The 27,677-nt window shown below is 40.4% G+C and overlaps 1 protein-coding gene across 2 annotated transcripts in view; it reads right to left on the reverse strand.

Moving 5' to 3' along the window:
- The window catches only part of CTR9 (CTR9 homolog, Paf1/RNA polymerase II complex component), a 28,924-nt gene extending 15,107 nt beyond the window's left edge, over positions 1-13,817 (reverse strand). The window contains exons 1-7 of one of the 2 annotated variants that reach the window (XM_021685773.1): positions 13,542-13,817; positions 12,218-12,316; positions 9,995-10,234; positions 8,616-8,733; positions 7,963-8,052; positions 4,743-4,891; positions 3,329-3,436 (exon numbers count right to left, since the gene is read on the reverse strand). In XM_021685773.1, the coding sequence (XP_021541448.1) occupies positions 3,329-3,436; positions 4,743-4,891; positions 7,963-8,052; positions 8,616-8,733; positions 9,995-10,234; positions 12,218-12,316; positions 13,542-13,586 (849 nt within the window). In that variant the 5' untranslated portion in view covers positions 13,587-13,817. The remainder of the gene's footprint in view (positions 1-3,328; positions 3,437-4,742; positions 4,892-7,962; positions 8,053-8,615; positions 8,734-9,994; positions 10,235-12,217; positions 12,317-13,541) is intronic. The other variant, XM_044919843.1, reaches the window with a different exon arrangement.
- Positions 13,818-27,677: the final 13,860 nt, after the last annotated feature.

Below are 27,677 nucleotides of genomic sequence, written 5' to 3' on the forward strand. Positions count from 1 at the left end.
AACAGTGCCATATCCAGAATTACGAATCATTTTTCTCATTCCCCTTGCAGATAAATTCATTTACCTAGAACTTAACATCTACCCATCACATCTATTACTTTATTTAATCCTGCAACAATCCTTTGAGGTATCAGCCCTATTTTTGTGATGAGAAAATCTGAGAGGTTAAGTCCCTTATTACTAGTAGAGGAAGCAGTTACAATTTATTGAGAACTATTATATACTAAGCACTGTGGTAGGTATGATACTTATAATTATTCTAGCCTCAGTCAAAAACCCTGCAGAGTATCATTATTACCATTTTATTGATGGGGAAATGGAGGCTTAAAGAAATAAAGTATGTTGTCTTAGGTGGAAAAGTTAGAATCTGGATTTAATTTTTTTCTGACTCCAGGGAAATGTTCTAACACATGAGGGTAGCGAGCTTAAGTGACTGGATTTGAATTCAGCTCTCTTCGAATGCATGGGTCATGACTTTCCCATTAGACCTGACTTAATTTGGATTACAGAACTAATCTCCTGAGAGTCTCAAAGTCAGAGTTCATACATCAGGGGTGGGAAACAACTTTCTGGTTTTAATAGGGATGTTTTATCCATTTGACTAGTAATCTGGTCTGGAAAGCCTTTGTTTGGTCAATGGTCAATTTCAACTTTTTTTTTTTTAATTAGGAATAATAATGTGACTGCTGTTTTACTTTATTTATTTTTAAAAATACTTCATTTGACAGAGAGCATGAGCGAGCACAAGCAGGGGGAGGGGCATAGGGAGAGGGAGAAACAGATTCCCTGCTAAGCAGGGAGCCCATGGGGCTCAATCCCAGGACCCTGAGATCATGACCTGAGCCAAAGGCAGACGCTTAACGACTGAGCTACCCAGGAGCCCCTCCCATCTGCATTTTCGCTGCTTCTCTTTCTGATCAAAAAACCAAGCTCAATTCCCAGTTTTTTCTGGAAGTCTGTGTTAATTGCTCCAGGAGTAATCATAGCTCCCATCTCTAAACTCACTTTACTACTTAATTACTGGTGTCTGGAAAGTTAATTAATAATACCTTTCTTCCCAGGTAAATGATTCTTCTATAGGGGAGGCAATGTAGTGTGGTGGGCAGAGAATTAAAATATTACATCTCAACTGTACTACCTGCTAGCTGAGTGAATTTTGGCAAGTGATGTTACTTAACTTTGCTGAGTCTCAATTTTCTTTATCCATAGAAAGGGAAACAGAAATATCCTGCCTACCTCCTAGGGCTGCTCTAATGACAGATCAAGAAAACACATGTTAGCATGCTCTGTAAACCTTTAGTACACATAGTCAGTGAAAGATGACTTCACAGTGCTGATCACATATCAGGTGTTCAGTAACACTCAAATAGATTGGCTTGATTTACATATTTCACGTACACAATCTAAAAGGTTTTGAGTTTGTTAAAGAACAAGACTTTATCTTCAGTAGTGGAAGGGTGATTAGCATTGAAAATTAGAAACTGAATAATTTTCAATTGGTTCAAGGAAGCTGTCCTAACAGCTGTGAGCAATTATTATTAAACATGTACTCAAATATTTAGGATTATTAGTCCTTTTTCTTTTCAGTAAAAAGCATACTTGGGTAACTCTTTTATCTGAAACAATAACACTTCAAGTACTTACAAGATACATTTCCATCTTCTCCCTAAATAGTTGCCTTTCCCTACTATAACAGTTACAGCATAAAGCTAATTAATAATTCATTAGGAAGGGCGCCTGGGTGGCTCAGTTGGTTAGGCGACTGCCTTCGGCTCAGGTCATGATCCTGGAGTCCTTGGATCGAGTCCCACATCGGGCTCCCTGCTCGGCAGGGAGTCTGCTTCTCCCTCTGACCCTCCCCCCCTCTCATGTGTTCTCTCTCTCATTCTCTCTCTCTCAAATAAATAAATAAATAAAATCTTTAAAAAAATAATAATAATAATTCATTAGGAATGGGGAGTATGCTTCTATAGCCAGAGGGAATAAAGCATCATGGTTAATAGCTGTATGACCTTAGGCTATTACCTCTGCCTCAATTATTCATCCACAAAATGGGGATAATATTAACTACCTCTGACTATTCTACAAATTCATGGAATACATTTTTTTTAAGTTTTATTTATTTCAGTAATCTCTACATCCAACATGGGGCTCAAACTGAGATCAAGAGTCACATGCTCTTCTGACGGAGCCAGCCAGGCACCCCCATGGATTTCACTTTTAATAACACTTGATATTTAGTAAGTATTAACTGCATATTAATAGCAATAATAACAGTGATATGCTATCATAAATAAGGATTGATACAGTCCTGTGAACTTTTTAAATTAAACTGCTATTTAATTAAAGTTCCTAGTACAATTTAGTACTTCCATATGGGAAGTAAAACTTTCGTACTTACTGTATAAAAACTTTGCCAATGAAATCTTGGATTTAGCATTCAAGAAATCTAAAATACCATTGCTTCTACAGAATTAGTGGCAACTTTAAAAATTACATCTTGGGGGCGCCTGGGTGGCTCAGTTGGTTAAGCGACTGCCTTCGGCTTGGGTCATGATCCCGGAGTCCCGGGATCGAGTTCCATGTCGGGCTCCCTGCTCAGCAGGGAGTCTGCTTCTCCCTCTGACCCTCCTCCCTCTCATGCTCTCTGTCTCTTATTCTCTCTCTGGCAAATAAATAAAATCTTAAAAAAAAAAAAAAAATTACATCTTGATCAATATGCAAAAATAAACAAAAACTTTAATGACTTCTTGGCTGCCTACATAAGTAGGTCCAAACTCCTTATATCACACAAGTGCCTCACTATCTGGACCCAATGCATTATCTAGCATGAGCCCACCATATGCCATGGTTTTACTAAACCAGAGACTATTTCTACATCTGTGCCTTTCCCCTTTCAACTACCTGAAGACCTCCTCCTAAAAACCTAGTTCAAGAGCTTTTCCTTCTTGGTGAAAACCCTTTTTAACCACTTGGTTACTTCCTCTTTCGTTTCTCTACCACATCAAGATAGAGACCTTTATTTCTATATTTACATTTGTTTACATGTCTGTGTTTTCTACAAAGCCGAACGGAGTGCAGAAACGATACTTTACTGGTCTCCACATGTCTACTGCAGTGTTGGGTACAGTATAAAGGGTCAATAAATATTAAATGAGTGAATGAACAAACATACCCACCCCCAATTAACTAATACAAATTTTAATTTGAAAAAAAACTCGACATTTTCAATTTTTTTCCAAGTTAAAAAAACAAAGTATCAACTGCAGAAAAGAAAAACAAATCAGGATTTAAAAGCAAACAACTTTAATAAATTGGCTTCTCCTACCTTTTTGAAGAAAAAGTGATTTGCCAAGTGGTTCAATACCATGGGGTTGCTGGGATCAATAGTATAGGCTCTGGAAAGAAGCTGGACACCATTTTTTATGGAATCAGCCTAAAAGAAAAACAATGACAACAGGGCCATTACTCAATTAGCATTTTTTCCGAAGTTTTCTTTATAGTCTGAAGAAATAAGGTTACATAAATCTGAGTTCAGACACCAAAATATAGCTCTTGTTTCAGTTAACCTTCAGCAGGGATAAACAAATTTCAAATAGTGAATTAAACTGTTAGAACTTCCCTCACAAACAGTCACCTTCGGTATTTTTATAGATCCTGGCTGTCGTCTTGATGTGGCAGATGTCTGTGGATTACCCAACAGCCAGTTTACCCCCCTTACTCTGTTTAAATAGAGTCCAGACTTTACAGCTTGTGATCTTTTAATTTCAGGAAGGAAAGTTCCCTCTTCCTCTTCTCAAGCCCCAGGGGATGAATGATGGTTGATCTAATCCAGTCAAGATAACCTATTCCCCTTCTCTGGGGATCAGTCTAAGGCAGTGGTTCTAAACTGGGGATGAGGTCATTTTTCATTATCACAACAGGGAGGACGTGCTGGCATTTACTGGGCAGAGGTCAGGGATGCTGCTAAACATCCTACCAATGGGTAGGATAATTTCCCACAACAAAAAATTATCTAGCTCCTTAAGTCAACAGTGCTAAGGCTGAGAAACTCTGATAACCCTGTCTAGACAATTATATACAAGGGGAAGCGTGATGGGGATAGAACTGCTCTAAGAGAAAGCCATTTATCCTTTCCCTTTCCTCCCTCTATATAAGGTTGATGAAATAATGAGAGCCTTGGAGATACAGCAGCTATCTTGCAACTATGAGGTGACAGACACAAGGAGGAAAATCTACATACTAAGGAAGGACAGAAAGATGTAAAATTCTGGGTTTGAGAATACTGAGGTGCTAAATCCAAGACCTTAGATAGCTGGTTTAGTAGACGATAAAAACCCTCATGTTTAAGTCACTGCAGTAGGCTTTTTGTTACTTGCAATGGAAAGCATTCCAAACTGACATACATTGCACAGCTTATGTGAAATTCTGAAATCTAAAAACTTCTTAAAAAACAAGTTGTTTGGTAATCTTAGAGCAAGCTTACATGGGGGCAAAACTTTACCTGAATTGTGAGGTTACCCTATTAGTGTGAAGAGTCACTCCTTCTGACAAAGAAATATAAGTTTGCCTTTGGGGTGGTGTCCTAATCCCTGGGTGTTACAAATTATGCAGTGCAGGCATCATATTACATTTCTATTATCTGCAGTCTTGACCTCTAAAACACTCTGGTCTCAAGAGTTGTAGATAAGGAATAGTGAGCCTGACAGATCAGTCACAAAAGAATTTTTTCATTCACATACCTCTTTATTGTTGAGTTCTAGTACAGCCAGTCCAACCAATGCTCCCACACATTTGGAATTGAGTTCCAGGGCTCTGCTGAATGCCAGACGAGCTTTCTCCAGTTTGTTAAGTTTCACAAAGCAATGGCCCATTCCTAAACGAACTTCCGCTAAAAAAATAGTCAATCTGTCAAACTAGGGCATTTTTAGGGTTTGAATTAAACAAAATGCTTAAACATTCTTTATGAGTTGCAAAATCTCAAAATTAACCTCAGTATAACCACACTATAAAATCTTTTGGTATATCACAAATTTGGTTTCAGTGGATATTATACCACACTGCCCACCCCCTTTCTTGCCATAAACAGAATACCTACCATACTGGTATTTTTCTTGCACTCCTGCCTACACGGTACCTTCAATATCTAATTTTCAAACAGCAATTTTTAAAGACAGCAAAAAGTTTCATGAAGGTCTTCAATACTGTAACTGACTATGTGCACATACTGTCATTCCCTTCAGAGCTATGCTTATACTTGCTACCCAACTTCAAGGCCCTGCCAGAACTCCACCATGTTCCCATGAAGGGCCAACCTCCCCACTGGTTACTGGATCTTACCTTTCTCATCTATTTAAGGACACTGCTCCAGCAACCCTCTCCTATTTTTCCTGCATCATCAAATTTTCTCCCTCTACTACATTATTCTCATCCACATACATTCTCCCATCTTAAAAAAAAAATCCTCTCTTGATTCCATTTCCCTTTCCAATTGTCAACCCACTCCTATTCTTCCCTTGATAGCAAAACTCCTTGAAAGATCTATCTATGGTTGCTGCCTCTCTAACTTTCCTTTTCCATTTTCTGTTAAATGTATCCACCAAGCATCTCACCCCCATCATTCCAGTAAAACTGCTTTTATCAAGGTCACTAATGATTACTGTGCTACTGAATTCAATGATCAATTCTGGGTTCCTATTTTACTTGACCTAACAATAGAATGTGACAGCGTCTGACCCTGTCCTGGAAACATTTTACATCTGACTTCAAGGACATTGCCCTTACTCTCTTTTCCTCTTACATCTCTGGCTGCTCCTTCTCAGGCTCCTTTGTTGGTTCTTCGTTTCCCTTCTACAATGTCACAGTGCCCTAGAACACCATCTTGGAACCTCTTTTCTATCTCTACTCATTCCCCTGGTGACCTCATATTTTCATGGCTTTATACACCATCTCTATGTTGATGACTTCCAAATTAATTACTTCAGCTCAGACCTCTTTCCTGAATGACAGCCCTCCTGACCTCTCCACTTGTAGGTCTAAAAGGTATTTTAATATTTTCATGTCTAAAACTAATTCGTTTTGAATTATATTTTCCAGATGTGCTAAAATGTAACTCTACTCCTACAAGGAGTTACCTCTGATTCCTCCTTTGTCTCATACATCACATCTACTCCGTCAGTTCTTCCTTCAAAATATACATAGATTCCGATCATTTGCACCTCCACTCTTACCACCCTAGTGCAAGCCACAATCATCTCTGACCTACATGACTGCAAAAGCCTTCTACCTGGTCTCCCCATTTCTATCCTTGCCCCCCACTTGTCTCAACCAGAAGCCCAAATGATCCTTTTAAATATAAGTCAGATTATTACTTACTCCTTTGCCCAAAGTCCTCAAATGGCTTCCTATGTCTATCACAGTAAAAGCCTAAGTCCTTATAATAACCTATGATGCCTTACATGATTGGTCCTTGGTTCTATCTCTGACCCAATTCTTACTACTTTTCCTCCTCATTTTCTCTCTCCATTCCAGATACACTAGCTTCCTCGCCATTCTTCAGACTTGCTAGACCCACTCTTTCCTCAGGACCTTTGTACCTCCTATTCCCTCTCTCTGGGAATAATCTTCTTCCATATATCTACAGGTCTATTATTTTAAGGTCTTTATTTAATTGTTACTATTCTCCTGGTCAACCTTTCTTTTTTCTTCTTTTTTTTGGGGGGGGGGGGGGGGCAGAAGGGGACAGAATTTTTTTTTTTTTTTAAGATTTTATTTATTTATTTGAGAGAGAGACAGAGCATGAGCAGGGCGAGGGGCAGAGGGAAGAGGGAGAAGCAGGCTCCCCACTGAGCACAGAGCCCAATGCAGGGCTTGATGTCAGGACCCTGAGCTGAAATTAAGAGTGAGACGCTTAACTGACTAAGCCACCCAGGCTCCCCGAGAGAGAGAATCTTAAGCAGGTTCTATGCCCAGTGCAGAGCCCAACGCAGGACTTGACCTCACAACCCTGAGATCATGACCCAAGCCAAAATCAAGAGTTGGATGCTTAACTGACTGAGACACCCAGGAGCTCCCTGGTCAACCTTTCTAAGCAATCTCCCAATTCTTCTCATACACCTTTTCTGCTTTACTTTCCTTTTACTGATATCTTATGCAGTATATATTTTACTCATTTTATCTTCTACACTGCAAAATGAATTCCATGAGGGCAGGGATTCTTTTTTTTTTTTTTTAAGATTTATTTATTCATTCCAGAGAGAGACAGCAAGCAGGGGGAGGGACAGAGGGAGAGGGAGAGAATCTCCATCAGACTCCCCACTGAGCATGGAGCCCAACATGGGGCTCAATCCCATGACCCCAAGATCATGACCTAAGCCGAAACCAAGAGTCTGACGCTCAATCCACTGAGCCACCCAGGCACCCCAAGGCAGGGATTTTTGTCTCTTTGGTTTACTGCTGCATTCCTTCGGTCTAGAACAATGCCTGGCAAATAGTTGATTCTCAATAAGATTTCCTAAATGACTGAGATTTTCAATAGAAAAATAGTATAAAGCAAAAAGATTATAATATGATCTGCTAGGGATGCCTGGATGCCTCAGATGGTTAAGCTTCTGAATCTTGGGTTTCAGCTCAGGTCATGATCTCATGGGTCATGAGATCGAGCCCTGCATCAGGCTCCATGCTCAGCAGCGTGTCTGCTTAAAGATTCTCTCCCTCTGCCTCCCACCCCCACTCATGCATGTTTTCTCTCTATCGCTAAGATAAATAAATCTTAAAAAAAAATAAGATCTGCTATTCAGCTTTTGGATCAAACATGGTATTTTTTTTTTAATTTCAATTCTGTCATTTTAACAACCCTATAGCATCTTTTCACAACTAACTTCATAGGCAATTGCCAAATCCTCAATATTTTCACAGTTGGATCATATAGAGCTTAGACTTCAAATAAAGTTTTTCTCTTACCTGGACATCCTGGGTTAGTACGCAATGCTTTCTTATAGTAAGCAAGAGCTCCTCTGTAATCCTTCTTGTTGAATGAAATGCAAGCTTTACCTATAATAATTTTTAAAAATAAACATGCATTGACTAAAGAACACAAGTCTCATATATCCTACATGAACTCACCTAAATCAAACACATCTCTGAGTAAGAAATACTTGAAAATGGTGAAAATGATTTCATATTTAAACTTGTTTTCCATAAGGATATATTAATTTATGCCTATAAATAAAACAGTCCTGTTAAATGGTATAAAACAATTAAAATAGCTTATAGTTGTCCAAATAGACATTGCTTATTGACTCTTTAGAAGTGGATAACAAATTATTCTTAACTGGTATATTATATATATAATATTTTGAACTGACTTTAATGGTAAAGGGAGTTCTTTCCTTCTTTAAAATTTAAATTCAATTAATTAACATATAATGTATTATTTGTTTCAGGGGTACAGGTCTGTGATTGTAACTTCAAAAGAAACAATGATCTATTGCAGATAGTTTCATTTTTATAAAGTAAAGCTCTTCTACGTTGCTGTCCAGCCCAGTCAAAGAAATATATTACAGGCATATGATGAAAGATACAGTTCCCTAAGATGGTTGCCAAAAATGACTTACCAAGAAGGGCTGGAATATTATTTGGAGATTGGTTGAGTACAAAATGAAACTGCGCATCAGCCTGATCCATTTTGTCACCTTCAAGTAGACAGAAGCAGGCTCTTCCCAACAAATGATTCTGAAAAAGCAATATATCATCTTAGACTTGACTTTACCAAGGAGCAACCACAATTTAACATAGTAACACTAAAATGAAAACCATATAGGAAGGAGGTGGAGTATCACACCAATTCCTCTATCAACTATAATGTGTTTAAACTACCAATGGGCAATTCTTAATTACAAATCAAGAAATTATCCAGAAATGCAAGTCTTCTGTGCCAGGAACAATGACAAAAAGAAAAGTTCATTCTTCCACAATAGCCAGAATATGGAAAGAACCCAGATGTTCCTCTACAAATGAATGAATAAAGATGTTGTGTGTATATAGACACATATATACACATGTGTCTATATACACACAATGGAATATTACTCAGCCACCAAAAAGAATGAAATCTTTCCATCTGCAACAACATGATGGAACTAGAGTGTATCATGCTAAGTGAAATGAGAAAGACAAATACCCTATGATTTTACTCATATGTGGAACTTAAGAAACAAAACAGATGAACATAGGGAAAGGAAAGGAAAAATAAAGTAAGATGAAAACAGAGAGGGAGGCAAATCATAGAGACTCTTAACTATAGGAAATAAACTGAAGGTTGCTGGAGGGGAAGTGGGTGAGGGGAATGGGGTAATTGGGTGATGGGCATTAAGTAGGGCACTTGAAGTAATGAGCACTGGGCGTTATATGCAACTGATGAAACACTAAATTCTACCTCTGAAACTAGTAATTCAGTACATGTTAATTAAATTGAATTTAAATAAAAAATTTTTAAAAATATACTTGAAATTCACCTGGAGATGATGGAATTACTGACTCAACCTGTGGTTAAGTTTTATTTATTTATTTATTTTAAAGATTTTATTTATTCATTTGAGAGAGCGAGCGAAAGCACAGAGGGAGAATGAGAGGGAGAAGTGGACTCCCCACCAAGCAGAGAGCCCAATGTGGGGCTTAATCCCAGGACCCTGAGATCACGACCCAAGCTGAAGGCACACGCCTAACCGACCGAGCCACCCAGGTGCCCCATGGATAAGTTTTATATATGCTAAATTTGCCCACATTACTTCAACAGTACAACAACCAGAGAAATTCCAATTTTAACAGGGAATTCTTCTTCTTTTGATATTTTTATCATCAACCATGTTATTTTAAGAAAAATTCTTTCCAAAAAAAAAAAAAAAAAAACAACTGTTGCCTATCACACACACAGTTTACTCTCATGTGGTATTTTTTCCCCTTTCATAAATTCAAAGAAATCGGACTTATTTACCTGATCATACATAATAATTTTATCAGCCATGGTATACAACAGGGTTGCCTGTGTAATAAGATCTTTCTTATTGTCCTTATTCTTTTCCTTCCGAGCCTGTTGTACATAATAGGCCGCCAATGTATCCAGGCAAGTCATCTGGTCTTTTTCATGGTCTCTATAGTCCAAATTGCCATCTATACGTGCTGCTTCCAACAACTTTACAAACTCTTCTGTTTTTCCTTGCTTGTAATATTCCAGCTAAAAGATAAAAAATCAAATTAGAATTATTAAAGCGTATGTCCATACAAAAAGCTGCACATAAACATTTATAGCAGCTCTATTTGTAATAGCCAAAAACTGGAAACAACTCAATTGTTGACCAACAGGTGAATGGACAAACAAGCTGTGGTTTATCTGTACAATGGCTGCTGCTCAGCAGAAAAAAGAACCACTGATACATGCTACAATGTGGGTAAGTCTCAAGATAATTATGCTGAGTGAGAGAAGCCAGACCAAAAAGAGTACATACTGTAATGATTCCATTTGTGTAAGAACTCTGGAACATGCACTCTTTAGAAACAAAAAGCAGATCAAGGGTTGGCTGACCACTGTGGGGTGTGGGGAAGAGTTTGGAGGAAGGTTTGGGGGGTGATGGATATATTCATTATATTGATTGTAGTGATGATTTCACAGGTGTGAAATATGCTAAAACTTCTCAAATGGTATATGTCAAATATGTGCAGCTTACTGTAGGTGAATTATGCCTAATAAAGTTGTTAAAAAAGTGATAATCACCATAAATGTTTCCAAATTACTACTTACCTAGCAATAGTTGATTTCAAACTAAATCAGAGCCCAAGAGAAAAAGCAATAATGACGCGGATGTAGAATTCTAAACAGAAAACTTAGGTCTAGATCTATCAAAATTATCCATGACTTTGGGCCTGCTAAATAACTTCCCTGGGCATCTGTTTCATTTATTAATACTAAAAGGAAGATCTGCCATTTTTTATCCACCTACTGTGGGCCACAGATTATGCCAGGAACTTTATATACTTATTTCAAATCTGTACAATCACCCTTAAAATGAATGCTAACATTCCCACATTTTAGATGAGAAAACAGGCTCAGAAGGTAATCATTTGTCTAAGGTCACACAGCTAGTTAGCAGCCAACTGGGAATTTGAACAAAGGCTTCTCTAATCCCAAAGCCTACACTCTTTTCTCTGTAACACTCTACAGCCCACAATGTTTCATCAATTTTACCACAGGTGCCACACTAATCTTTCAATCCTCCATTTTTTCTGTAAGTGCTGTTAAAGGAGGCATTTGTACTAAAGTAAATCTAAATTCCCCCTCTGGCTTTAAAAACTGTGTGACAACATTAATGGCTTGTTCTCCATAGACCAGGAAAACTTAACACTTCAGAAAGGCACTACTGTCACTAAAAGTATTTCTCTGTAAATCCTTATCTAAGAAATTCTTTACAGTTAGGCTTGAGCACTGGATATAAGCCCAACTGCAGATCGACTTCTCCTTTCAAGATAATAGGAGGAGCCTCCTATGTATCTTTACACAAAAGTGACCTGGGGCACACTTGCTTAAAAAAAACATGATTTTAGTATATGCTAGATTATATTACCAGAATAATTTATTATGATGTTCTCATAAAAAGGAAACATTAGGCAGTTGGTGCTGGGGAGAGTGAAGGGTGTTAGAATTTTAGGCTGAGGTGACTCTCCTGAGAATCTCCAGTAGGGTTTATGTTATGGAAGGGACCAAAGAGGACAAAAAACAAGCCTGAGATAAACTTCATCCAAAAGGGCTTTTGTTAGTTAGCCTGGAATATAATCACCTTCTAGACTATTTTATGGAAAATGTTTTATTGTTATGGAAAACAATGCTAAGTAACAATGTTTACATGGTGGCACCTTGTTTTTTCTCAGATTATCTACAAAGCACAAAGCAGCCTTCACTGAGTGATTAATAATCAAATACACAGTACAGAGTACTATTTAACTTAAATGAATTTTGCCTTTACCAACATATATTAATTTACCAGTGGAGTAGTATTTAGGAAACTGGCCTTCTTGTTCTATAAATGGTAATACAATTAACTTCCATACATATGGTACAATTTACTTATCCTGCTCCCAAGCTGGCTATTACTATATCTGAAAACAGAAACCAAATATTTTTCCCAGTCAACATATAAAAAATATTTGTTACATGAACACTGACCGCCAAAGCAATCCATATGTGCAGTTGTGTGTGTTCCTGTTTCAGAATACTGATAACTTCATCTCCCTCCGGTAACTGATCGAAGTCAAGTTCAATGACCTAAAACACAAAATGCGGTTTTGACTCTTATTTCTCCTTTAAATTCACATTTCTTCTTTGCTGCTTTTCAGAATATACATCAATATGGATATACATAGGGTTTATGTTCACTTGCAATAGGGCTGAGCAAGTATATGTTAAGACATGTTTAAGGCACACATGTCAAAATAGGTCATATGAGAATATTAAGGTAAAAGCACAGAGAAGCAAACAAATACTACTAGTTGTCTTCAAATCACCAGAACTATAAAATGTTACAAAAGCTTTGCTTACTCAAAAAGAACAATACAAAACCCTGCCTAACATATAATCCAGGTGAAGTGCGGATAAGCACCCCAGAGACTCTGATGCCACAGGCCTGACAACTTGAGAAGCACAATCCTAGAGGCTATGTGAACCTGAATGCCACTGTACATTCATCAGGGAGACAGCATTTGTGTGTCACAGACACTCCTGAATGTGGGCACAAAATTTAACAGTAGGCAAATGTTCTGGAATTAGATGGTGGTGATGGTTTACACAACTTTACAACAATACTACTGAAAACCACTGGATTTTATGCTGAGTCAATTATATCTCAATATTATATCTCAATCGAACAAAAATGAGAGTATGAAATTATACTGGATATAGACAACATCAATGCTGAGGGCTTTACTCAGACAAGCCAAGGCTACCCATGATGAGGCTGGGGAAGGGAGAGAGGGCTCGTTCTATCAGCACACCGTGGCGGCTATATCTCGGGGTCTCTATTTCGCCAATGGAGCCGTGTGTGGGGGACACTGCACCATGACAGACTCGAGGTTCTAAGGGATAAAGGGCGACATCCTATGTATTCTCAGGGAGAGACAGTTTGAGCAGCAGAGACCACCGTGACATCAGCGCCCACCTCTTTTATCTGTGAGGCGCCTTACAATTTATCCGCACTCTCGCACCCCTGCGCCCGACAATTAGGAAGAGAGCAGAGTACTGTCACATACGAACAGGTAGGAAAGGAACTTTCAAGAACTCCTCGGCGTGGCCCCGAGGCTGCGGGAACGTGATGGTGCCAGCCTGGAAAGGTGCAGGGGCTGGTGAAGGAGGTGACTGGGGCTTCGGTCGGGGATTTCGACCTGGGCTCCTGGGGGAGAAGGTGCTTCCGCTTCAGAGGCGAAGTCGAAAGAAGGGGGAAGGAAGGGATCATCCAAGTTCAAGGTTCCCACCCTCCCCCATACTCGACACTTACCTCGTCAGTGTCCCGGAGGGGAATCTCGATGGAGCCCCGCGACATGATGAGATCAGAAGGCGAGCGGGCGTCTCGCCCTTCCGCTCCGCAGCCGGTACTCCTGGCTTCTGGCTGGTCCAGAAGTTAGCGGCGTCCCGGGCTCAGGTCGTGACTGCCGCTCCGCGGCGCCGCCGGAGCTTGGGCTTCTCCTTCCCGTCAGCCGCTTAAACAACGAACAGCAGACGGCGTCCGGCCACTTCCGGCAGCCCCGCCCCCTGACCCGGAAGCATTCCCGGCTGGAGGGCCTGTCAGACGGCAGGCGCAGCCTGGGGTTCTGGCGTTTCCTCGACTGTGGAACCACGGTGTCGAGGTTTTCGTTAGCGTGTCAGCCCCTCGATGGGTCTGCGGCTTCTGAATCAGGCCCGCACTGGCGCAGCCTGAATGAAAACGCTGAAAGCGTAGCCGCCCGGCCCCGCGGTGGGCGGGGCGACGAATGAGGCGCGGGTTCCGGGCCTGGCCACTGACTGACGTGGGACCTCCGGCCAATTCTGGCACTAGTGTCCGAGCCGGACTCCGCCTCCGCGCCCCGGACTTGGCGCATCTTTTCCGCACAAGATTGCCGTGAATAATTCAGTCATTTATTCCTCAGCGCAAACAAGGGCTCTTCGTTTAGCAGATGTGAGGTGCAAGTTATACCTGTGCTACCTTTGTGATCAGTTTAAATATAAGGTTACAATAAATTGTGTGTGTGTATTTTCGGTTCTTAGAAGGATATGAGAATCTGCTAGATTTGTGATTTTAATAAAATTGTTGAAGAATTTGATTAAACCTGTAATCAGTGTTTTGATTAAATTATATAATTTGATTAAATACATTTTAATTACTGTTTTCATTGTAGAACATGATTAAACTGTAATCAGTGTTTTGATTCAGTCAGATAATCTGATTAAATAAATTTTTAAACTTTGTCAGTTTTATCTCCTAAGTGTCTCTCAGATGTATCTTCTCTTCATCTCACCACCTCCATTCTAGTCCAAACCAATATTCTTTTCTGCCTGGCTTACTGCAGTAGCCTCCCCTTTTACCCAACACTCCAGTCACTCGCCCTAAATTCCCATCCAGCTTCAGCATTTTACACATTTATCTTTTAAAAATACCAATTTGATGTTTGTATTTCCTCCCAACTCCCTCAAAAACTAACTGGACACTTTGTAAGCCTTTACGTGGAAACTTTGTTAAATTTATGCTTTTGATTAGTTGAGTAACTATTCGGAGCTGTGCTGTCCAACATAATGTTAACCCTGTAATTAGCCATGTAATTTAAAATAAGCTAGGTAATTTAAAGTTTTCTATTAGCCACATAAAAAAAGCAAAAACAAATAGATGAAATTAATTTTACTAATATATTTTATTTAACCCAATATATCCAAAATATAATTTCAACCTGTAATCAATATAAAAACAGATACTTTATATTTTTTCATACAAGTCTTGGAAATCCAGTATGTACTTTACACTTATATACTTTATTCTTTTTTTAATTTTATTTTTTAAATTTAAAATCAATTAACATATAATGTATTATTGTTTTCAGAGATAGAGGTCAGTGATTTATCAGTCTTATATAATACCCAGTGCTCATTACATCACATGCCCTCCTTAATGTCCATCACCCAGTTACCCCATCCCCCCAGCCCCCTCCCCTCCAGCAACCCTCAGTTTGTTTTCTACGGTTAAGAGTCTCTTATGGTTTGTCTCCCTCTCTGGTTTCATCTTGTTTTATTTTTTCCTCTCTTCCCTTATGCTCCTCTGTTTTGTTTCTTAAATTCAACATATCAGTGAGATCATATGATAATTTCTTTCCCTGATTGAGAAAGCTTAGCATAATACCCTCTAGTTCCATCTATATACTTTATTCTTTTTTTTTTTTAAAGATTTTATTTATTTATTTGACAGAGACAGGGAAAGTGAGAGCAGGAACACAAGCAGGGGGAGTGGGAGAGGGAGAAGCAGGCTTCCCGCCGAGCAGGGAGCCTGATGTGGGACTCGATTGCAAGACCCTGGGATCATGACCTGAGCAAAGGCAGACGCTCAACGACTGAGCCACTCAGGCGCCCTATACTTTATTCTTAATGGCTTAATTTCAATTGGAAATACTGGAACTGTATTAGATTTCATAAAATTTTCAGTTGAAAAGATAGATTCACATACTTGAGTTTTTCCAAATGCACTTAAAAATTTCCAGTCACTGAAGAAATTATTAGCTTTAAATTTTAATTAAAAATAAAATTAAAAATTTAATTCCTCACTTGCATTAGCTGTATTTCAAGTGTCAATAGCCACGTGTGGTTAGTGGATACTGTTTTGGACAGCACAGCAAAGTATTTCCAGGAAGGTTTATATAGTGAACTTTAAACAAAAGTATACATAGTGGTGAGTGTTCTTCTCTATGCTCAAACCTCCCTGGCCTCAAAGACACTAGCAATACATTTGAATTAGTTTTTGAGTTACTGACAACCAAAGGCATCCTAACTTATAATACAGACACTGTGACTGATCGAATAATAGGAGTATTGATTTAGATTGGGATTTGGAGGAAGTAACATTTAAGTTGCAAATGGGATGGTGAGTAAAATTTGGCTGGGTAAAGGTTATAGGGGAGTGTGTACCAGAGAAAGGGAATACTGTGCTAGGGAAGAGCTTGTGAACCTGAAAGAAGGCCACATGGCTGGAACATAGAGATGAGGGGGAGAGTAGAGTAAGTGGAGGATGAAGACATAAGAAGGAGCCAGATCATGCCCAGATTTATCTTTGTAAAGCAAAATCGGCACCTTTTCCTGCTTCCAATGTGAATAAGTATAAATGTCACATACCACAGTTAGGAAAAACAAAACACTTTGTGCTCCGAGATAGGCCAAAAAAGAACGGTGTCATACTATCCATAGTTTCCAAAATGAATGAAACTTTTAGCCTTTCTCACATGTTTCTGATTCCTTAACAAAAACAATTTAATCACTGGCTTTTATAATGCCGACTTTTGTCTTTTATAAGTCTGGTGATACGCAATAATTTGGGGGAGTATGGCAATCATGTGAGAAAGTTATTTTTTCCATCATGAACCATATAACCTTGGGGTGTGTGTGTTTTCTGAACCAGTCCTTCTAAAGTTGAACTCACTTGTAAACTTTTGCAAGTGTTTTTCTATGAAAACTTTTTTTCTAAATGCTTTTGTCTCTGAGACTTCTTTTAACATAGGATATGTTAAGGAATTTGGATTTTATTTTAGGTGCAATGTAACTGAAAAGTTTGAAATGATGTTTATATGTTTCAATCAGTATGTGAAAGAGAGAGAGAATTGGTTCTGTGGTTTTAAAAGATTGTTCTGGCTACATTGTAGAGAATGGATTAGAGAGGATTTGAGAGGATGTGGGCAGGCCACTTGGGAAACTAGTCCTGGTGACTGTCCAGGTGACACATGATAAATATCTAGGAATAGCTTTAAGGTAGTGGAGGGGTAGAGAGATATATACTGTATCTCCATTTCTCTCCACCTCCACTACAATCAATCAAGCAATAAATAAATCTTAATCACTAGGTCTTGATAATGCATTGGATATATGGGTCATTGAAAAAGTGGTGTCAGGAAGGGCTTCCAGAGTTCGGCCATGAATTACTGGGTGAATGAAGTGTCATTTTCCAAGACAGGAATGATTATAGAGGAGTAAATTAGGGCAAGGCTAGATCACAAGTTGAGTACCAGAGATATGTCTGAGACAGATCTCAGGCAGTTGGATATACAGATCTGGAGGTCAAAAGACAGTTTCTGAGCCGAGAAATAAATCTGAGAGCTGCTGACTTATAAATGAAATTTAAAACTATGGAATTGTATGAGATAATCTAGAGAGAGTATGTAGAGTGACAGGACAAGGCCCCGGACCAAGCTCTGAGGCATTCTAGCATATAGCAGGCAGGCAGGGGAAGAGGGTCTGCAAAGAATCAGAGGATTGGACAGAGAAAAACCACCTGACAACAGTCAGGACGGAAACTGCAACTCAGCTCTGTTACCTATAGGCAGCTTTTTGTATTTCCCCAACTGTAGCAAATCTGGATGAAATTGGGCATTTTTAAGCTATAACATCCAGTTTTTGAGTGAGTACAAAGATTTTATTTCAGCTGACATGATTGTGCAATGTCCGTTCACAAAATGCCATTCTCCACATTGGGCTTGAGTGCACCAGATCCAGGTAAAGCAATTAGTGTATTTGGTCAGTGTGGGCTTTTTTGAGTACATACAAAAGACAGCTAAGATTCTTTAGTTTTCTGTTATCGATATTGTGGTTGGTTAGAGTGTTGGTAAATACATATGTGTAGGCAATCCAAAGAGGAAGCTATTTTTTTTAAAGATTTATTTATTTGAGAGAGAGATAGAGTGCATGAGCAGGAGGAGGGGCAGAAGAGAGGGAGAAGGGAAGCAGACTCCCCACTGAGCATGGAACCCCAGAAAGATCTCACGACCCTGAGATCATGACCTGAGCCAAAACCGAGTCTGACGTTCAACCAACTGAGCCACCCAGGCACCCCCAAAGAGTGAACTATTTTATATGTTGATACAATATGCTAATTATTAAAAAGGAGTAAAGAATATTTTATCTTAACAAAGAATGTTTGAGACCTTAAATTAGATATCTTTTATTTATTTATTTTTATTTATTTAAGATTTTATTTATTTATTTGACAGAGAGAGGCACAGTGAGAGAGGGAACACAAGCAGGGGGAGTGGGAGAGGAGAAGCAGGCTTCCTACAGAGAAGGGAGCCTGATGCGGGGCTCGATCCCAGGACCCTGGGATCATGACCTGAGCCAAAGGCAGATGCCCAATGACTGAGCCACCCAGGCACCCCTAGATATCTTTTAAATAGCAGAACACAAAGGGAAGTGTTTCAAGTAGTTTGTCTACATTAGTGAGAAAGAATAGGCAGCTGTATTAATTCACTAGGGCTGCCATAGCAAAGTACCATCGACTGTGTGACTCAAACAACAGGAATTTATTTTCCTACAATTCTGGAGGCTGGAAGTCCAAGATCAAGGTGGTGGCAGAGTTGGTTTCTTCTCAGGCCTCTTTCCTTGGCTTGTATGTGGCCCTCTTTTCCCCATGTCTTCCCTCTGTGTGTGTCTGTGTCCTAATTTCTTCTTCTTATAAGGATACCAGTCATATTGGATTAGGACCCACCCTAATGACCTCATTTTAACTCAATTATCTCTTTTAAGATCCTGTCTCCAAATATGGTCACATTCTGAGATAGTTGAGGTTATAAGTATAGCATATGAATTCTGGGAAGACAGAATTCAGCCCTTAGCAGAGCTGATCAATAGAATAAGTCTTTGCAGGTGAAATTTTAAATTGTGCTTTTCCCTCTCTCTCTCTGACAAATAAATAAATAAAATCTTTTAAAAAAATATTTAAAAAAATGGGACATCTGGGTGGCTCAGTCGGTTAAGCATCTGCCTTTGGCTCAGGTCATGATCCCAGGGTCCTGGGATCGAGTCCCACATCGGGCTCCTTGCTCATTGGGGAGCCTGTTTCTCCCTCTGCCTGCCACTCCCCCTGCTTGTGCTTGCTCTCTTTCTCTCTGACAAATAAATAAATAAATCTTTTTTTTTTTTTAAAGAATCAATTGTGCTTTACCCTGTAAAGTATTAAAGTAAGGCTTGTTTCTGAAATATGAGGATATATGATCCATAGTAAACCATTTTAGGGTTATAATTTGTCATTACATTTGTCTGGGCAGTTGTTTTACAATTTATGCCACAGTTTCCTCTGGGTTTTCAACAAACATTCATCTCTAAAACATGAGCTTATTTTTAGGAGTTTAAAACTACATAAAACACTCCCTTAGGTAAGGACTGAGAATGAAAAGGTAAACAGGCCTAATTTGATTGTCAGTGAAAAACTATGATGGGAATCTTGTTCTGGCAAATTAGAATAGCCAGACAATCCTCCAGCTATAAAAGACCTAGATATGCTGGATTAAAAGCCAGAAAGAATAACCTAGTAAACATCCTTATAAATGCATAGCTAATAGATCTAATAATCTGAGTAACAGAAATTTAACCCTATATGAACACTACCCAGATAGTGGTGGGTACAAGAAGGATGTTGTTTTCCGTTACTTCAAGGACTTGAGTTTTAATGCTCACACAGAGACAGAATTAGAAGCTTTGGGCCCATGCTGCAAGTCTTAAAAACTACACCCTCAGTAAAAGGGGCAGTGGGTAGGGTGGAACTAAAGAAAAAACCCTACCAAGACGGATGATGGTCTGGCCTCTGGATTTACAAGTTGCAGAGGGCGGTAGTAGTGGTGATGGAGGTGGCCAGGAGAGGGGTGGGAGAGTTTCCCTTGAGAATTTGCAACCACTGGTCTGTATCTCAGGTAGATTTGATGTCTGACGTTACCTAGTTGGTCTGGGAATTCCCAAGACAAGAAATTAGCATAGGAAATATCCCTAAGTGTGTGGTATCTCTGGGATGCCCAGGCAAATTTTGTAATCTTCTTGATTGATACTTATTTCTCCTAGTGGTTATTAAATACTAGTAACTAAGAGGTATTGAAAGATTATTGTGTCAGCACTCTACATGCCAAAACTCATTAATCTTTAGAACAACCCTATGACATGGGTACAGTAATCTGTCAATGGTGTGGGGCCACAAGGAGTGGTCATATCTGTCTTCTAGGGTTGGTGTGGAAGTAAGATGAGGAGTAATGGGAGAAGTCAATGCTTATGTGACTCTACTTTGGAAACTGTGACCATATGCTTTATCCCTTGGGGTTTTCTCACTTCAAGTAGACACAGACTCTCAAACTCTTCTCTTCCTCCCTTTCTTGTTGTCCCCAAAGATAAGAAACATAAGATCCCTTCTTGTTTTAAGGATTTTATTATTGATTCTTGTTGAAGGAAGGAAAGAATTTGAGGTGGCCTTAAAAGATGAGTGGAATTTGAATAGGCTGAATGTGGGATGAGTGTTTCAAGCAGAACAGAGAGTGAACAAAATCGTAACAGCAGGAATAATACTCGTTAAAGGCCAGTGACAAGTAAACACATCACAGCACTAAAACTTGGTAATTCCTAAAAACAAAAAGCAAAAAACAAAACAAACAACCTTTGATAACTCCTTGATATCTGTCAGTGTTCCATTTCCTCCCAGAAGCCTTCTTTAAGATACTGTTCTTCCTGTGTTTCTTATTGTCTCCAAAAAGAGCTTGGTATGGAGCTATATTCAGTTTGGAACAGTATATATATCACAGTATATTTAAACTACATTTTTTTGAATGTAGTCTTTTCTCCCCTCTGACTTTGCCCTTTCTGAAGGTCAGAATAGTTCTGCAATACTCCCTTCTCCTAGTGTAAGGAAGTTAGGAGGTGATCAACACATCAATAGATTTGGAATTGCTTTGTCAAGGTCAAAGAAGTACAGCAGAGGATATTGCTTCCCAAAGTAAACGTACTCATGGAATTTGTATGCTATTGCTTTGTGTAGACAAAGCTTTCTGCTTAAGTGTTTAAATAAATATTTTGAAGATATTTTCAGAACCTTGAAAAGTGAGGATTGCTCTTCACATTCATTCCTAAAAATTGCGGGAAGCATTACAAATTCAAGAAAAGATGGATTATTTTGACTGAATTATCTGAGGTTTTGTATATTAGAAGATCTTTGTTTGTAAAATGAGTTTAGCACTGTTTAAAAATACTTTTACCTGATTCTTTGTCTATCTTTATATATGTTATAAACAGGTCACTGTGCTCTGGGACTTGTTAGGGCAAAGAAAAATTAATGTGCACTCCAGTGAGAATTCTTTTTACTTAACCCTGTGGTGACTTTATGTGGAAACAAGTATGTTATAACAACTTAAGAAATTCTTTCCCAACTATCCTACCCACTTACTCACTCTCTAAGTGTGGAAAACCAGCTTGACCGTGTAGTTCATGACTGGTCAAGTAGTGACTTACGCAGTATAACCAACCTTAGCCAATTTATCAGTTCTTTTGGCTGATGACGAGACAAGGGCAGGTCAGACTCCTGGCTGTGAGGCCTGTTTACAAAGGCAATGGTAAAAAAAAAAAAAAGGCATTAGGATCAACATTTCAGCACTATTTTCATTTTAAAATAACTTAATTTCTGGGGCGCCTGGGTGGCTCAGTCATTAAGCGTCTGCCTTCAGCTGAGGTCATGATCCCAGGGTCCTGGGATCGAGCCCCTCATCGGGCTCCTTGCTCTCTGGGAAGCCTGCTTCTCCCTCTCCCACTCCCCCCGCTTGTGTTCCTGCTCTCGCTGTCTCTCTCTCTTTGTCAAATTAAAAAAAAAAACTTAAAAAAAGTAAAATAACTTAATTTCACAGAGGAATAAAGGGAGAGCATTTCAAGTTTTGGAGAGATTTTCCATTTTTGTATTTCAGAGATAGGACTGTCCTTGGGAGCGGTGCTTTTTAAACTTTTCAGTGTAACAAGCATCACCCAGAGAGCTAGTTGAAACTCAGATTTCTGGGCCCCACCCCAGTTTCTGATTCAGTAGGTGTTATGTTGGGTTGGGGAATTTGCGTTTCTAATGAGTTCCTAGGCGGTGCTGATGCCCTTGGCCCAGCGACCACACTTTGAGAACCACTATTTAGGGAGTCTGGGATTAGAGAGGCCTAGAGTCGGAACTCCACAAGAAAAATTTTACTTTCTTGAATACTTACACTGTGCCAGGCCCTGTGCAAGTCACTTTGCATATATTCTGTATGACCAGACAGCAGCCTCACAAGCTGGGAATGAGTGTCCCTATTTTACAGATCAAGGAGCTAAGGCTCAGAACATTAAGTAATCCAAGATCACACAGCTAGTAAGTGGCAGAGCCAGAGTTTGAACCTGGGCTTTCAGTCTCCAGGTGCATGGTACTTCTGCTAAAGTCTGCTTTTTCATCTGGATTAAAGTTCTAGCTCTAGCTCCTTCTTCATGCAGGAATAATTTCTCTAGCATCCCGGAACCACGGTTCTTTGGCTTCTGCTCAAACCCATCACAGAGAGGCACTGGCTACTTCAGGAAGGAGGCCTCACTGGGGGACAGCTAGTTTGCCTGAGATCCACGGTGGGACTTTCAGTTTTAAAACGCAGACAATGCAGGGCTGCTTGGGAATAATGGGTCTCTCTGGGATGGCTCAAACCATTTCAAATGCATTATAATGAGCCCAACTTTCTTCCCTATAGTTTCCACTTCTGTTGCAGTTTTGTCTAACAGGGTCTTGTCCATGACAGTCCTTCAGATATTTGAAGACGATGGTCTTTCCAACAGTCCTGAAACTGTCTTCATTCCCCCGACCTTTCTCCATATAACATTGTTTACATAGCATTTACGGTGTGTCAGGAACTCTCCCAAGAGCGTCATGTGTATGAACTAATTAAATCCTCACAAAAATCCTCTGAGGTAGGTATGATTATCACCCCATTTTATAGTTGGGGAAACTGAGGCACAGGCAAGTACCCTGGCCAAGGCCACACAGTTATCAAGAGACTGAGTCAGGATTTTAACCTACAGAGCATGGTTCTAGAATCCAAACTCTTAATCACTACAGTTTCCTGATTTCCACTCAGTTAACAGGGCTTTACTGAGCACCCACTATGCAGAGTGAAGAGATATGGAAGAGAGACAGGGTCCTTGTCATCATGGAGTGTACAGTTTATCAGGAGACATAAGCAATAAGTAAATAAATAAAAGAAATAAAATAATTGCAAATTAGAATATGTGCTATGAAAGAAAGAAAGGTATTAAGACAAAAAATATTGGTGAAGCAGTTTAAGTCCCACCGGGAGACAGAAACCACACAGCAGGTAAAATGGGGGCAGTTTAGTATCAAGAATTATTAACTGTGATAAAAGAGTAACTACAGGGTGTAAGGACACTATCTGGGACCCCGGAGCTGAGGGAGTGTACCCAAGGGACAAACTTGGAAGGGATTCAGGTTTCATTAGGGAAGGTATGGCGTTAGCTCAAGCTGCCATAGCAAAATACCATAGACTTGGTGGCTTAAATGATAGGCATTTATTTCTCACCGTTCTGGAGGCTGAAAGTCCAAGATCGAAGTGCCAGTTGATTAGGTTCTCTAGTGAGCTCTTTCTTCCTGGTTTTCAGCCTGCTGGGTTTTGGCTGCCTCCTCACAGTGAGCAAAGAGAGGGACGAGGCGGGGAGGGGAGGGAGAGACAGAGACAGTGTTCTCTGGAGTTTCTTCTTATAAGGCGCTAATCCCATCATGACAGCCCCACCCTCAAGACCTCTTCTAAATGTAATCATCTCCCAAATGCCCCATCTCCAAATATTATTCTGTGGGAGGTTAGGGTTTAATATATGAATTTTGGGGGACACAATTCAGTCCATAGCAGTGTGGTTCAGACATCTGATAGTAGAGAAGTTGGCTAGTTTGGCCAGGCTGGGGCTAGTCTGGAGTCACTGAACGAGCAGTAGGCCACCTTCTAGACGGCAGGAGGGGATGTAGGCCATGAGTACCTGGTGGTCTGGGTGGTCTGGGTGGTCTGGGGCCCAGGAGTGGGCAGGAGGCCTTTAGAACATGTGGAGTGCATGGGGCTTAGTGCTTGTGGAGAGGCTGTGGAAAGGTTATCAGTGGGCTGAGACTGCAGGGTTACGGAGGGATGGTGCTCTGGGCCCACAGCTGGGGTAGGCTTCAGCACGCATCCTCATATGCGCACATCTGCCCCAGAAAACAGCAGGAAAGCCTCTTCCTCCAGTAACGTCCTTCCAGTGGACTGAGAAAGTTCACATCTTACTCCGTTTAAAGGAGAAATGCATACCTTTATGTTTAGCACAGAGCGTATTTTGAAATGTGCATCCAGAGCTGAGAAGTCATAACATGATAATGAATGATTTAGTGCCAAATTTTAAAAAACTGTTGATATGTAAATCCAAGTAAAAAGTTTCAAGATCTTCCACTTTACTCCAGAAAGACACAAAATGAGAAGGGAGAATCTCACTCCTTCCCTTCATATCCCATTTTCTCTCCCCAAAGATAAAATGCATAGTTTCCTGTGGTTCCTCCCAGAAAAAAAAAAATGCATTTACTCACATACACATCAATGCTATAATTTATACAAGAGGGATCATTTTCCTCAACATTATGCTTTTTTTCTCTTAATATGTCTTAAAACTCTTCCCCCATCAGCACATCCAGGTCTCCTTTATTCTCTTTAATCACTGCACAGTATTGTGTCATGTGCAGGACATATAATTTACTTACTTTTTTTTTTAAAGATTTTATTTATTTGAGAGAGAGAGAGCACAAGAGGGGGGAGCGGGAGAGGGAGAAGCAGACTCCCCGCTGAGCAGGGAGCCCGATGTGGGACTCGATCCCGGGACTCCAGGATCATGACCTGAGCCGAAGGCAGTCGCTTAACCAACTGAGCCACCCAGGCGCCCTAATTTACTTACTTTTAATAGACACTTTGGGTGTTACTTTTATAAAAATTCTGCCAAGAAGATTCTTGTACATATATATGGCTGCATTTTTGCACGTATAACCACATGTAAATTCTTTGCTATGCGAAAGGATATGTGCCTTCAAAACTTTGGAATTTATCACATTAACCTGCAGTAAGGCACTGGTTTGTGGCCTCTCCCATCACAAGTGGGCAAGAGGATTCATTCCCCTCACAGTCCTGCCAGCATCAGAGAAGCCTTGTACCAGTCTGACGAGTAAAGAAAAAAATGTTTTCTTACTATTTTGATTTGCGTTTAGAAAATTATACACGAAGTAGTGCATCTTACCTTATGTTTATCATCTTTTGAATTTGTTTTTCTATAAACTATTTCTATCCCTCGCACAATTTTCTATTGAGCTCTTTTTTTCTTGAATATTCATTTGTATCAATTCTACTTAAGTTAAGGAAAAGAGCTCTTTGAGAAATCTGTTTTAAATATATTTTCCCTGTTTTGGAACTTAGTCTTTTTTTTTTTTTAAAGATTTTATTTATTTATGAGAGAGAGAATGAAAGAGAGAGAGCATATGAGACGGGGGAGGGTCAGAGGGAGAAGCAGACTCCCTGCCGAGCAGGGAGCCCGATGGGGGACTCGATCCGGAGACTCCAGGATCATGACCTGAGCCGAAGGCAGTCGCTTAACCAACTGAGCCACCCAGGCGCCCGAAACTTAGTCTTTTGATTTAAGTTTTAGGTGTTTTTTTTTTCCTTTCTTTTTCTATATCAGAGTTACATTGTTACTTAGATGAATTTATCAACTTTTCCCTTTATAGCTTTTGGACTTAAAGCCTTCTCAGAAAAGCCTCTTTCTTAGATTAGTGCTAAATTAATCCACATTTTTAGATATTTTATGATTTATTTTTTCATTAAATATTTGATCTATCTGAAATTGACTTGGGCATAAAGAGTGTGACAGGGCCCCGGCTTTGCTCTTACCTCAGTAGATATTGACTATTACAAGGTCACCATTTATTTACTTGTCTCTCTTTTCCCCAGTGGTTTGAAATCTCACCTCAACACCTTTATAGCATACTAAATTCCCTTGTGCATTACAGTCTATTTTTGATTTTTCTTTGGTTCCATTAATTTCTTCTCTTATATCCAACTTCTTTATTGATTGAAGTTTGAAAATATGTTTTGGTATCGGGGAGCCCTAGAAGTGGACATGCTTTGGACAAGGTGGACAGAGAGAACCTTGCTAAGAGCTGACATTTGAAGAATGAGAAGTGATCAGCTTCATGGAGGTGGAGGCAGGAGCAGTCCAGGTAAAGGAAGCTACGTATCCAACTGTTGGCAGGCAGAAAACAGCCTGGTGTGTTTGAAGGCACTAAAAAAGACCAGTGTGGTGAGCACCGTAAACACAGGACAGAAAGAGGTGAGATGGGGTTGGAAAGATAGGCCAGATTTTGTTAGGAAAGCTTGGTTTTGTCCTGAGTACAAAGGGACGATGAGAACGGATTTGGAGTAGGGAGATGCCATGCTCCCATTTCCCAGAGCCTAACATCACTCTGGCTCTTAGGTGGAGCTGGGTGGGAGGAGAACAAAAGCTGCAGGGAGGAGGTCAGTTAGGGGGTCCTTGCAGTGATCTGGACCAGGGATGGTGGTAGGCCACAGAGGGGCAGTGCAGCTGGGGATAAATGTGCAACTCCGAGACACATTCTGAAAGTAGAATCAACAAATTTGTTGGTAGCTTGGGTATAAGGTAAGTCACAGGAAGGAATCATAGCTGATTCCCGGGGGCCTTCTTTTCATTTTGCACCTTTCTGGACCAAAAGGGAACTCTGAAAAAGTTGGGGAAGAAAGAGAGCCCTGGTCCCCGCTGCTGAACTCCCGGGCTGTGACAGCAAGGCCCCAGCAGAGGGCAGCAGAGGGCTGTGGTTCTGCTTCGCGGGAGGTGTGGGGCTGGGGAGGGGAGGGGCTGGGGAGCAGGCCAGGCAGCTAGATGGGATCCTTTAAATTTCTTTGGAGTCACCGCAAGTGGTGCCATTTGCTGAGATGGGGAAGATTTAGAGGAGAGATGGGTTTGGGAAGGAAGGTGAATGGGCTGCGGTGATAGCAAGAGTGCGGGGCTGAGATGTTCCGTTTGAGACGTCTGAGGAATCCAAAGCGGACAGCAAGTAGGCTGTTGGATCTGTGGATCTGGAGCCAGAAGGAGAGGTCCAGATGGAGCCACCACCCCACAGATGAATGCTGTTTTGAATTGTGGGAGTGGGTGAGGTGATGGAGGGAGAAGAGAGAGTGGAAGGAGGAGAGTTAGGACAGAGCCTTGAGGAACAGCAACATTTAGAGATGGGTAGAGGAGAGGGAGTCCGCGGGAGACTGCAGAGCAGCGAAGGGTATGGCTGGAGGAGTGGGAGAACTCAGAACCCCACTTCCCAAATCTTTGATGGCTTCCACTGCACTGACAGTCACGCCCAGACTTCTTCCCACCCTCTGCGAGGCTCTGCCCGCTCTGGCCAGTGTCTACTACCCCCACTGAAGCTCTAGCTACTCCCAACCTCACGCACCTTCTCTGGGCCTCACAGTGGTCCTCTTGCCTCTCTGCTGAGGAGACTCAGCGCGCGCCCCCCCCCCCCCCCCCACCCCACCCCTCCTACTCGTTCCGCTCTGTGCTCCTCCCCAACCCCCCCCCCCTCTTT

Source organism: Neomonachus schauinslandi, chromosome 11 (genome assembly GCF_002201575.2).
Source record: "Neomonachus schauinslandi chromosome 11, ASM220157v2, whole genome shotgun sequence".
Classification (NCBI taxonomy): Eukaryota; Metazoa; Chordata; class Mammalia; order Carnivora; family Phocidae; genus Neomonachus; species Neomonachus schauinslandi.